This window comes from Octopus sinensis, linkage group LG8 (assembly GCF_006345805.1).
Source record: "Octopus sinensis linkage group LG8, ASM634580v1, whole genome shotgun sequence".
Lineage (NCBI taxonomy): Eukaryota > Metazoa > Mollusca > Cephalopoda > Octopoda > Octopodidae > Octopus > Octopus sinensis.
Window position 1 is genome coordinate 7,529,331 of NC_043004.1, and position 13,285 is coordinate 7,542,615.

The 13,285-nt window shown below is 37.9% G+C and overlaps 1 protein-coding gene across 7 annotated transcripts in view; it reads left to right on the top strand.

Moving 5' to 3' along the window:
* LOC115215195 (dystrophin-like) overlaps positions 1-13,285 on the top strand; it is a 162,862-nt gene that overhangs the window by 122,301 nt on the left and 27,276 nt on the right. For all 7 annotated transcript variants that reach the window (XR_005000297.1, XR_005000296.1, XM_036505244.1 and 4 more), the window contains 8 exons: positions 3,792-3,996; positions 5,314-5,399; positions 6,540-6,619; positions 6,930-7,007; positions 9,963-10,074; positions 11,067-11,121; positions 11,514-11,625; positions 13,143-13,282. Coding sequence is in view for 5 of the 7 variants with exons in the window: in XM_036505244.1 (XP_036361137.1) it covers positions 3,792-3,996; positions 5,314-5,399; positions 6,540-6,619; positions 6,930-7,007; positions 9,963-10,074; positions 11,067-11,121; positions 11,514-11,625; positions 13,143-13,282 (868 nt within the window). In the remaining 2 variants the exon portion in view is untranslated. The remainder of the gene's footprint in view (positions 1-3,791; positions 3,997-5,313; positions 5,400-6,539; positions 6,620-6,929; positions 7,008-9,962; positions 10,075-11,066; positions 11,122-11,513; positions 11,626-13,142; positions 13,283-13,285) is intronic.

Sequence of the window (13,285 nt, forward strand, 5' to 3'; positions counted from 1 at the left end):
TGTGTTTCTACTTCCTCATATCCTCCTCCCTTTTTCATTACTATGTGTTTCTCTCCTCTCTTTGTTTATTCTCCTTTCTCTCTCTCCTTTTTACATCCCATGCTCTCATCCTCTCTCTCTCTCTTCATATTTTTCATCCACTTCCACTCTCCTGTTCCAAGACAATTTCTTCCTTATTATTTCACATTACGTTTCTGTCATTAACAACACTCTCAGCTTTATCTTCATCAGCAAAATAGAAATGAAATTAATGCAGGCTTTTACAATCTTAGTCAACGGTGCCTTTCATCACTCATCTTGAATTAATTAGATTTATTTAGCAAATGCTTCAACTACATTATCGAAACGGATTTGTTTTTGTTTTTTGTTTTTTTCTGGTGGAGAGGGTTAAATGGGTGTATCGCATTTTAAGCTTGTTATCAGGGCCAAGAAGAGTGGAGATTCCATCAGTACATCAGCCCCAAACAGACAAAGAGGGGCCTAGGAATTTCTAATGGGCCCCCTTAGGACTCTCCTGGGGCTTGAAAGTCACCGTTTTTTGCCTTGTACTGTTTCTTTTGGAGGATCCACTTGTATTTTTTTCTCTCTCTTGTCTTCTTGTATGTATGCTTATCCATATGTACTGAACATATATGTGTGTGTGTGTATGTATGTGTGTGTGTATGCATGTGTGTGTGTATGTATACACTGTGCCGGTAACACATAAGAAGCACCCACTACACTCACGGAGTGGTTGGCGTTAGGAAGGGCATCCAGCTGTAGAAACACTGCCAGATCAGATTGGGGCTTGGTGCAGCCTCCTGGCTTCCTAGACCCCGGTCGAACCGGCCAACCCATGCGAGCATGGAAAGCGGACGTTAAACGATGATGATGGTAATGATGATGATATCCATCTGTATATACATAAACAAACAGTTATATTATGCTAAACCCCTCATTCACAAACGAGTATGAGCTGGTGGTAGCTTGTGGTACACTTTTGTCAATTGTTTTAAGTCTCAAAAGAATTATGAGCAAACACTGACAGACTCTCAGCCTTGCCACCCAATATGACATTGAGGATTTGAATGGTGAAAGCAGAAAGAGCTGCCCCAGCAAATGACTGGTACACATCTTCAGATGAATAAACTAAAGCAACACGAAATGAAGTGCCTTGCTCAAGGATGTAATGTGTAATCTGGTCTAAGACTCAAACTCATTACCTTTTTGTTGTGACCCCAACTCTCTAACCTTGGGTCAAATGCCTTTATAGATATTTCTCTCAAAAGCAGATCATCATCATCATCATTTTTACATCCATACTTGCTTGCGGGGGTTGGGGGTGACGTCCAGATACTTTTCTTGCTATGAACCCTTGTTTGTTTGCAAGCATGGAGATGTTTCCCCATCACCAGACAGGTTTTCAAATCCAGTCACAAGGCTTTGGTCGATCTGTGATTGGTCAAAGACACTCGCATAAGGTGCCACACAGTGGACAAATATCTTCTACTATAGCCTCACACATATATATATATATATATGTATGTATGTGTGTGTATATATAGATAGTTGTAGATTCTTTTATTGTTTTACTTGTTTCAGTCATTTGGTTATGGCCATGCTGGAGCACAGCTTTTAGTCAAGCAAATAAACACCAGGACTTATTTTTTGTAAGCCTAGTACTTACTCTATTGGTCTTTTTTGCCAAGCCACTAAGTTATGGGGATGTAATCACACCAATATCAGTTGTCAAGTGATAGCAGAGGGACAAACACATACATACATACATACACACACATACATATGACAGGCTTCTTTAAGTTTCCATCTACCAAATATACTCACAAGGTTCTGGTTGGCCCAAGGCTGTAGTAGAAGACACTTACCCAAGGTGCACATAGTAGGACTGAATCCGGAACCATGTGGTTGGTAAGCAAGCTTCTTACCACATAGCCATCCTGTGTCAAAGGTTCTTTCCAAGTCATAGGCTCGTAAGGCCAGTTTTCTGGGATTCTGTAGTGTATACATCCACCCCCCTGGATAGGATGCCAGTCCTTTGCAGGATCACTCACCTTCACCAGCTGAGTGGGCAGCATCAACAAGAAATGAAGTGTTTTGCTCAAGAACACAATGCATTGCTCAGTCCAGGGATTGAAACCACAGTCTTACAATCATGAGTCCAGCACCCTAACCACTAAGCCACATGCCTCCACACATTCACATTCACACATACAGGTGTACAAAGTGTTGCACAGCAACCAGTTCCATAATTAGATAATGTGTTGTAGTCATTAATATACTGGAAACACCGAAGCCCTCCACCCTCTGCATGCTTGAGGGAAATCATCATCATCGTTTAACGTCCGCTTTCCATGCTAGCATGGGTTGGACGGTTTTGACTGAGGGCTGGCGAACCAGATGGCTGCACCGGGCTCCAATCTTGATCTGGCAGAGTTTCTACAGTTGGATGCCCTTCCTAACGCCAACCACTCCGCGAGTATAGTGGGTGCTTTTTACGTACCACCGGGATAGAATAAATTTAGGAATATTATGGCCTTCATTGGTCAGGCTTGAGCATAGACTTCCCTTACCTGTAGGGGCCTGGGCAAGGTTTGTGGAAAACTAAAGTCTCTCTTACATGGAAGTCTACCCACTCTGGGGACACTAAAGCTGTTGAAGAAGAGGAGCCAGTACAGATTGTCACCAGTGTTGTTGTAGTTGTTGCTGTTAGAAAGCAAAGAACACATACAGTGCCACCATTCCACTCTGCTCTATTTTAGTTCTGGAAAAAATTTACGATGACGATATATAAATATACTCATGCATGCGTGTGTACATGTGTGTATATATTATTCCTTTGAAACTTTTGCATGGTAGGAAAGTGTATAAAAAAATCCGTACCTGTTGTGTTTTGTTATTTACATCACAAAAAAATATCATGTGGAGCTCTTGGGATTTTTTTTAATGTTGTTTTGTAAAATTGGCAAAATTTCTTTCTCACCTTGGTATCAGGTTATTGCTTCAGGTATTTGCAACTTGTGGAACTAAATAAACATTTCATAATTATAAAGAATAACACCAAAACTTGTACGACTAATACACACACACACACACATTCTGTCTGTCTTTCTCTCTCTCTCACTCTCTCTCTCTCACTCTCTCTCTCTCTCTCTCTCTCTCTCTCTCTCTTGTTGGTTTGTAAGTAAGATGGATATCTATCATAAACAATAGTGAAATAAGTTAGAAATAAGTAATGATATCAAGTTTGCAAACATCTTGTCTTTAAGTTCAAATCTCACTGGGGCATGGTTTTGCTTTATGTCCTTTAAGGGGTTTAAGAAAATAGATGTATCAATTATCTAAATATGCTCTAAGATCGAATCAATTTGCTGATCCCCACTGAAGTATTTTTCTGTGAGTTTGTGTCCTGGGGACAAAACCAACCTCGTAGAGCCTGCCCCTTTTCAGGCTTCTTGACAATTGTTCAAATTTGAAAAATATGTGGATTAAAACAACTTAATTATTGCAAATAATTTTTTGATGAGAAAAAATAAATCCAGTCTTGCAAACTAACAAAAGACATTTATTAATTCTATAATACTCAACTATTTACAGATTCTATGATTCATAGCATGGCACCAGTGACAGATAACAAAACTCCATTCTCTTGACGGTTTGTCAAGACACACTATTGACTTGGCAATCTACGCTTTCAATAAATCTACATATATACACCTACGTATACCATGTGTATAATATAAAACTTATCCTGCTTCTTAATATACCATATTTCTTTGATTATTTTCTCTAAGTGGACTTGGTGCCTATCGACAAAGTTCGCAGTGTCTTCAAACAGCATGGATGTCCACAAGGTGAAGACCCCTTACTGAACTGCCATGACCTCAATGAAATTCTACGAGACCTTTTTGCTGACTGCCAACATCCAAGATTAGACAAAACCACAAATATACGCTCATCCGATCTCATTCAGAATTTCATATTAAATTTATACGACAGGTAAGTAATGGAATAATGATTGTCACTTTGATTTCATTTATTTGGTTACAAATAATTTTGAGGGCTTTTTGTTTTGTTTTTTTTATAGTCAAATGATGACTTTCCATTGTATGAGTATTTCTCTGAGACAGAAGGAACGATTAGAAGAATTTAAAATGTTTAATACTTTGTCTGTTTGAACTGTTACCAATTAATACCAAAAGAGGTGCCAGATGTTCAGAATTTCTGGACTGTTGACCTCATCTATTGCGTTTCACTCTTTTACAAATCATTTTAATCAATTCAGTCTTTGATTATTTTCAGGTTCTCTCTCTCTCTCTCTCTCTCTTCTCTCTCTCTCTTTCTCTCTCTCTCTCTCTCTCTCTCTCTCTCTCTCTCTCTCTCTCTCTCTCTCAATGCTCTAATATCTATACAGCCTTGGTTTTTTTATCTCATTATGCAAAAAATTCTTATATACACACACTGACATAGAACCAACATTGAACCCTTTATTCGCAATATTACTGAATCTGGAACTTAACTATGGTCTGTCTATAGCACTTATTCAGCATTACCTGACACCTTTGGGTCTCAATGACACCATTATCTCTTTTATATATATATATATATAATCATTTTAATGTCCGCTTTTCCATGCTTGGATGAGTTGGCCTGAATTCATTGAGGCAGATTTTCTACAGTCAAATGCCCTTCCTCTTACCAGCCTGGGCCTGTTTTTACAACCATTATATGATGCCTGGACAAGGAGAACAAACACACACACACACACACGATGGGTTTCTTTCAGTCTCCATTAGCCATATCCACTGACAAGGTTTTGGCCAGCTCAGGGCTGAAGCAGAAGCAGCTTGCCCAAGGTGCCACACTGAACTTAGGACCATGAGGCTGGAAAGCAAACTACTTAACTGTGCATCTTTGCCTGCAGCCACATGCACCTGTACTTATATGTGCAAACACATACTGACTCTCTGTCTCCCTCTCTCTCGCTTATCTCTCTCTATCTACCCCCCCCCCCCAATGATCTTATTGTGTACAGTTCTCAGGTAGCTCATCCCTGTGTTCTGTTTGAACTCCTAACCTTTATTTCGAATATACCATCTCATCACTCGTATCAGGTGTATATTTTGCAAGGTCTATGGAAACATTGACCTTCGTATAGAGCACCCCCTACACTACACTACGCTGTGTGTATGTCATTCAAAACTTTAAAAAAAAAGAATTCAAAATGTCTACGAAAAGAAAATATAGAATGTATTTGATATGTTTTTAATTATTTATTGCTATATAATGCTTCTTGCTTGCTTTTTATCTTTTTAGACAAAGAAGAGGTGTAGTCCATGCTCTGTCTGTGAAAACTGCTCTTGCAGCGATGTGTGGTGGACAGCTTGGCGAGAAGTACAAATGTATGTACACACACACACACATACACACACACACATAGCTTTCTTTTTCAGTAGAGTTACACGGAAAGCCCTTTATGAACAACTAAGAAAGTAATGGGCGACGTGCTACAAGAGAATGTAGTTTCCACATTGAAATTCCATGAATATTTTCAAGAATGATTTCTCTCTATTAAATAAGAACAATCACATCGCAACAGCATTTCTTTTATTCTTTTACTTGTTTCAATCATTTGACTGTGGCCATGCTGGAGCACCGCCTTTACCCGAACAAATCACCCCCAGTACTTATTCTTCGTAAGCCTAGTACTTATTCTATCGGTCTCTTTTGCCGAAGTACTAAGTTACGGGAACATAAACACACCAACATCGGTTGTCAAGCGATGTTGTGGGGACAAACACATACACACACACACACACACACACATATACGACGGGCTTCTTTCAGTTTCCGTCTACTAAATCCACTCACAAGGCTTTGGTTGGCCTGAGGCTATAGCAGAAGGCACTTGCCCAAGGTACCACACAGTGGGATAGAACCCAGAACCATGTGATTGGTAAGCAAGCTACTTACCACACAGCCACTCCCACACCTATGAAGCTTTAATATATAAGTTTTTGTTTTTAATTAATTTTTGGCAACAAGCCTCTCTTGTTAGTTTGTTAGTTGTGTCTTGTATTTAACATAAACTACAATGAATTTGTTGTAAACATTTTGCATGATACGTAATCACTGTAACTGTAAAGTTAGGGTTAATGTATTTTTTAATGCAGCAAAACAGAAGCTGAAGAAGGCCAAGTTAGTCATCAAGCGATATTATTTTGGATTATCTCAGTATGTGAGGCAACTATAAAGAAATGTTGGTCTTATCTCTTCAGTGAAGCAAGCATTACGCCATTCTTACCAAAATAGCAATGAGAGAATCACTATTCAAGTCTGTACACTTGTTGATGTAGAACAATAGATAAGTTCTGAGTAGAAGAAGTAACTCTTTGATGCCATCTGAAGGAGAAACCAAAATTTGGTTTTAATATATTCAGTGCGGGGAATATCAAAAAGAAAAAATCTAACAAGAAAAAAAATAATATTAGAATTGTAATTTAATTGAAAAAATAAATTGCTGTGTTTCTTTGATCTTTCAGATTTTTATGAAGAAATCAGTGATCCGAGCACCTTTATTGACTGCAGTGTGCTGTCCAGTTTTCTTGTGGCTCTCATGCGGGTGAGTTGAGGAGCAAGAATTGAGGTTTTTTGTGATAGCTGTCAGCCTTAATGATTTATAATGTCTCTTTTCTATTACACTGCATCATCATCATCACCATCACCATTGTCATCATCATCATCTGATCTCTCAATATTTCATATTATTTAGCAGTATTTCTATTCAAAAATAAGCTTGGAATCTTCTAAGATTCCTTGTAAATTTCTATAATTGTTTGTAAATCTTTAAAAAATTGTCAAATCCTATTTTTTCGTCATTAATGATGGTAAATTAATTCCAATCCGTTTCTTTATTAAAATCTGTCTTATAGATTCCTGATTTAATTCATGAAGGAATGGCATATGGCGGTTTAAACTCAACTCCTGCTTTAGAAAGTTGTCTTCAAATGGTAAAGATGCTTTCATGTTTTTATAATTTCTCTTTGAATTCAGTTTTATTACTCTTTTATGTTCTGATATTCTGTTATTTACAAACGCATACATCAAGCATATGTGAATTACTACGGCACTCCGTCGGTTACGACGACGAGGGTTCCAGTTGATCCGATCAACGGAATTAACATGCAAATGGCTGAGCACTCCACAGACACATGTACCCTTAACGTAGTTCTCGGGGAGATTCAGTGTCACACAGAGTGTGACAAGGCTGGCCCCTTTGAAATACAGGTACAAGAGAAACAGGAAGAAAGAGTGAGAGAAAGTTGTGAAAGGGTACAGCAGGGTTTGCCACCAACCCACTGCCGGAGCCTCATGGAGCTTTAGGTGTTTTTGCTCAATAAACGCTTGGTCTGGGAATCGAAACTACAATCCTACGGCCATGAGTCCGCTGCCCTAACCACTGGGCCATTGCGCTTCCACATGTGTGAATACATCCATGAATGTGTATGTGTACACATGTACCAAGGTATATAATTAAAATTCTGGTAAGGAAGAGGATGGTTTGCAAGAAAGGAAATGATGTGCAGCAGTAAAGGATGGCTTCAAATTCTATTTATTTCCTTCTCTGTTTTGAAATCTTTGATGCCCGTTTATACACCTACATCAATACATCGACTGGGAATTTGTATGTTTCTTTTTACACACTTTGCCTTTTTCCTTCTTGTGATATTTTTTTTTCCTCCTCCCTAATAACACTCTTCTCTTCTCTCTACCATTTCCTTTGCTGCACCTCTTTTTCGTTTCTCTTCCTTTCAAACCATTTTAACCTATCCCTTACATTTCTTCCCTCTGGGCTCCAGCCCACGGCTGTTGTCACTGAATCATTCTCTCATTCCTATTTTATACATTTCTCTCCATCCAGTTTAAAATAAATACAAACCTTTTCAAGACCCTAATTTGGTGGCTCCCATCTTCACTATTTTGCTGTCATTAAGTCTTCTAATTCAGTTGCGATAAGCATGACCCTAATCAACAGCAGCAGCAGGGAAATGGCAGTCAGCTCCCATCTTCACCCTTTTTTCATACCAATATAATAAAAAAAAAATCCACTGAAGCATGTGAAGGCGCATAGCTCAGTGGTTAAAGTGTCAGGCTCACAGTCATGAGGTAGTGAGTTTGATTCTCCAACTGGGATGTGTTGTGTTCTTGAGCAAGGAAACTTTATTTCACATTACTCCAGTTCACTCATCTGTAGAAATGAGTTGTGACATCACTGGTGCCAAGCTCGACCCCTTTGCTTTAATCTTGGATAACATCAGTGGTATGGAGAGGGGAGACTGGTATGCATGGGCGACTGCTGATATTCTATGAACAACTTAACCCAGACCTGTGCCTCGGAGGAGAACTTTGTAGGTGCAATCCGATGGTCATTCATGACCGAAAGTGGGGTCTTTACCCTTTTATGATAATAATTCCCAGTCAATTAATTGGGATGACATCCTTCTCCCAAACTCTAATTACTTTAAACTGGCAATGTTAAAAAGTTGTTTATCAAGAGATGTCTGTGTACGTCACTTCACTGGTCAGCTAATGTCTATCATGCCTTGTCTGACCAGATTTTTGTAGAAGGGACAGATTCCATTGTCAGGTGATCCCTCTACTGTCCTATCCATTCCAGGAAGGGCCTTGGGATGCTGTCCTTGGTGATGTGTAGGCATGTGTTGTTGTTGGCACATTCACAAAGATTGTTGGAAAGGGATAACAACGAACAGACACAGTTGCTAGTCATGTGATGCAGCGTCCCCTTAGCTTGTCCTGTCTCTTTGGCTGCAGTCCTGCTTCAAGTGCAAACCAGGGCATTTGGAATGCTGCCAGGCACTCACTGCACTCTACCAACTGGACAATGCTGTCAGTGCAATGTCACCCCTAACATTCTGTAGAAAGTGGAGAGAATGAAAGATGATGGCCTGAGAATGATTCTGAGCATTGACAAAGTCAACCTGAGTCATCTTTTCTGGAAAGCTTTCAGATCAGAATTATGAACAGTTGGCAGTGCCACAAGAGAAGGGATTTGCCTGTTTGGAATAAATTCTATCTGTATGGTCATTTGGAGCTACTAATAACTGAACCTGTCTGAAATATTTGCAAGGTGAGGAAGTTGTCTCACACTTGTTCAGTGTTCTTAGATTGTTGACTTGTAGGTTTTATGTCAAACAGCTATCATCATCACATGTGGCGCAGACCTGGTCATCAATGGCAAATAGCTTTTCTTCTTCTGTTTTGTGTGTAATTAGGAAAGAAGTTACGTGGTAGGCATGTTTGAAAGCTTTGAGAACAGCTTTCCTTCTCCGGTTAAGGCCTTACCAACTTCTTTGTGTAGAAGGCAAAGTCAGAGAGATAGAAAGAGAGACATGTTGCCTCCCAGTAAATTTTATGAAAAGTAAGCAGGAATAGCAAAACTATGACTAAATGGGCCAACGAAAACTGTAAGAGGCCACTTAGCTTTGGTGTGGAAAGGAAATTTGGGTGCCTTGAATTGACTGATTGTATTTGCCTCTTCATCTTGTTCTTATTATGTATTTATTAATTTGTCTTTATTTTTATAATTGATCTCTCACCTTTTTTATTCAGTGTAAATCTTCCACTGTTTCTTGTTTGTATTTAGCCTTTGCCCTCTCCCAGCATCTTGGGCCTTTCTGGCCAGTAAAAAAAATCACCACCACCACCACCACATGTCGTTATTATTATTAGACAATGGATTGGCAGATGGCTATGTGGTATTTGTTCTGATTGTTTGTATTCTTAGTTCAAATTCTGCTGCTGTTAACTTTGCTTTTATCCATTGGGGGCGGAGGGATAACGTACCACTCACCTACCAGGGTCAATAGTATTGGCTAATCCCCTCCCCTCTCGATTACAGTCTTTGCCTGCCTAAATCCGAATCCAATATTGTTATTATTATTCAGAGTGATTGTAAATATGGTATTTCTGAAGACATGTTCTATGCCTGGCTTTACAAAGAACCCCAAACATTGGTCTGGTTACCAACCCTTCACAGAATTGTCACTACAGAATCTGGTAAGATTTCTATCTGTCACCATTTATCTTAGCTTTTTTTTTTTTTAATCTTTAAGTAAGAAAGAAAAAAAATCAGTTGAAGAATTTCTTCACTTGCCGCTCTTTAATGTTTACCAGACATACAGCAGCAAGCTGGCAGACTCATTAGCATACGGGACAAAGTGCTTTGTGGCATTTGGTCCCATCTTTACATTATGAGTTCAAATGCTGCCAGGGTTGACTTTGCCTCTACTCTTTTTGGAGGGTCAATAAAAGAAGAACCAATTAAGCCCTGGGGTCAACTGCAATCAACTTACTCCCTCCCCTCTTCCAAAATTTGAAACCAATCCTGATACCTAAATAGGGTATTGAGATAATCTTCAAATTTATATAATTTTATTGTCTACAAATCCCAGACCAACCTCCTACACCTGGATATGTCTCCAACAATAATAACTCTTTGCTAGAGTGGGCCATGGTGTCCTATATAGGACTAAAAGACTTCACCAGGCGGTGCTATTAAGTTAGACATGGCCTGGGCCTATACTGGCCGAAACCCATCAAAGTTATACATACATATATATATATAATATTAGTATTAGGGAGTATAACTCCAAACTTATAGTATTAAAAAATCTAGTATTAAAAAAATCTAATTTCACAATATAAATATATAAAATATGAATTAGAGAAAAACCACTATTGTGTAATTCAAACAATGATAGACATAAACCAAATCATAAAGAAAATAGAATAAATTTTTGAAAACATATAACTAGATCACAAAAAGTACAAAAATGAATAAACAATATATAATAAGTAATAAGTGCTATATATATATATATTGCTGTGTTAATTTTTTTGTATATTATATTATTACCCTGTCAACTTGTGGATAAAGTTTTCTCCATCAATCTTGGTGTTTAGATTTTTTTTTTCTTCTTCTTTATCTATATGTGCCATGTCAGTTTTACAAAAACAGTGAGTTGAGACATCTTTCTGTATTATTTCAGTTAAACATGAAGTCAAATGTAGCATCTGCAAAGATTTCCCAATCATTGGATTCCGGTAAGTAATTTCTTATATTCTTCATTTTAAAATATCTTCCTCCTCCTCCTCCTCATCATCATCATCATCACCACCACCACCTTCTCCTCCTCCTCCTTAAAACAGAAGACAGATTAGTCTCCTTTTAAGAGAATACATCAATCTATTTTGGTCATCTTATCCTTTTTTTAAAACAATTTAAATTCATTTAAATGCAAGCCAACTGATGGCTCAGTAGCTGCTCTGTAAATAAGCAGCCATTGCTTATTTTGATATCACCTTACGGCTAGGTGGACTGAGCTGTTAAAAGTCACATGTCTTGTCTCTCCTGTTGATTCTGCCAACTCACTATAATGTCTTCTTATCCTCTCTTAATTCGTCTCTTTATACTTTTAACCATTTCATTATTGCAGCTATCGGTGCCTTAAGTGTTTCAAATTCGACATATGCCAACAATGTTTCTTCAACGGTAAAACTAAAGGCAAACACAAACTCAAGCATCCTCTGAAGGAATTTTGTGCTGTTGTAAGTATTATTATTATAATTATTATTATTATTATTATTATTATTATTATTATTATTATTGAGTGAGCGAGCAGAGCATGCCATCAAAGTGACACTGGGGTAAAATATACGAAGCCCAGTATACCCATCATGACTACCCGTCTGATAAGGGTACACCAGGCACATGCATCACAACCATATGTGCGCGACATGGTGATCTCATATCAAGATAAACAGCACATGACCTTGCAGGTGGAGCCCAGTTAGAATTTTCTTTAGATCGAGTAACCCATCCCGCTCAAAAGGTCCCTGAATAAGGGTTGTTTAAGGACGTTGAACGAAACACCCATGTTTCCAGAGGTGAATTATTCAAACCCCAAAGAATCCTTCTCAACACATGGCTATGATGCTCCCCCACTACTTCTGCTCGTGATCAGAGATGCACATATCGTCAGCCACTAAGGGACATGCTCAACTGGTTACGGTCAAACAACTGACAAGCAAATCTGTGGTATTGAGCAGAATATTTGCTGTAGCCCATCTTTTATACCAAGACAAAACAATGTACATGATAACACTTCCAATCAGTTAAGATCAGAAGCCATGAGAGCCACTGCCTGGTACTGCATCAGGGCATTTATTATTATTATTATTATTATTATTATTATTATTATTATTATTGACTGAATAAATTGTTGTTGTTGTTACTGTATTTTTTAAATTACTGTTTCCGTTGCGATTCATTTACTGCCTCTGAGAATCCTTGGAATTGGTAGCAAAGTTTATCACTAAATTTGTGATATTTGTTTCAGTTCCAGCTAAGCAATGAAGTGATGGTCATTAATCCACAAATCATTTAATCCACAAATCCGTCATTTCTAACTCAAGGCATTGGCACTTTATTATGCGGAAAGACACTTTTCAGGTCAAAGATGTCTTGATTAAATGAAAGTTTACATTGTCACAAGGCGGTACTTGTTAACATATGGAAGATTCGATCAGAATATATATATATATATATATATATATATATATATATATATATATATATATATATATATACACACACACAGACACACACAAACCTACGTAAAGATTATTTGGGATTTGATCCCATTTGATACTGAAGTTTTAAGTGATATATCTGTGACAGGAATTGTATTAACCTTTTCGTTACTGTATTTATTTTAAGATGCTCTGTTTTTTTCAATTACTTTAAATATAACAAAGAATTTAATAAAATAACTTAGTTATCATTAAACTAGTGTTAGGAACATAAACTGTGACTAAGGTTTGGTGGAAGATTCTAATTCAAAACTTATGAAAACAAGACATTTGTACTACAGAGCCAGAACTGGTTTCGGCCTGGGTTGGTAACAAAAGGGGTTAAATAGCTAAATAATGGCTGGTGTCTGAGATGTAGCAAGACAAACAGGAATGGTTGGCAGTGATGTCATAATTATTGCAGAAAGAATATGAAGAAGTGTTTTGTGTTTAGCGCTAATTTGTTTCGTTAATGCCAAATGTTTATTTTGCAGGCCAGCACCAAACAAGATATGAAAGCATTCCTAATTACTGTGAGAAACAACTTGAGTAAAAAACACAGGTACAAACGTCGAGTAAAATACCTACCTGTAGATAATTGCAACAGCAGTATTGGAGGTGGCAGCGACACAATGTA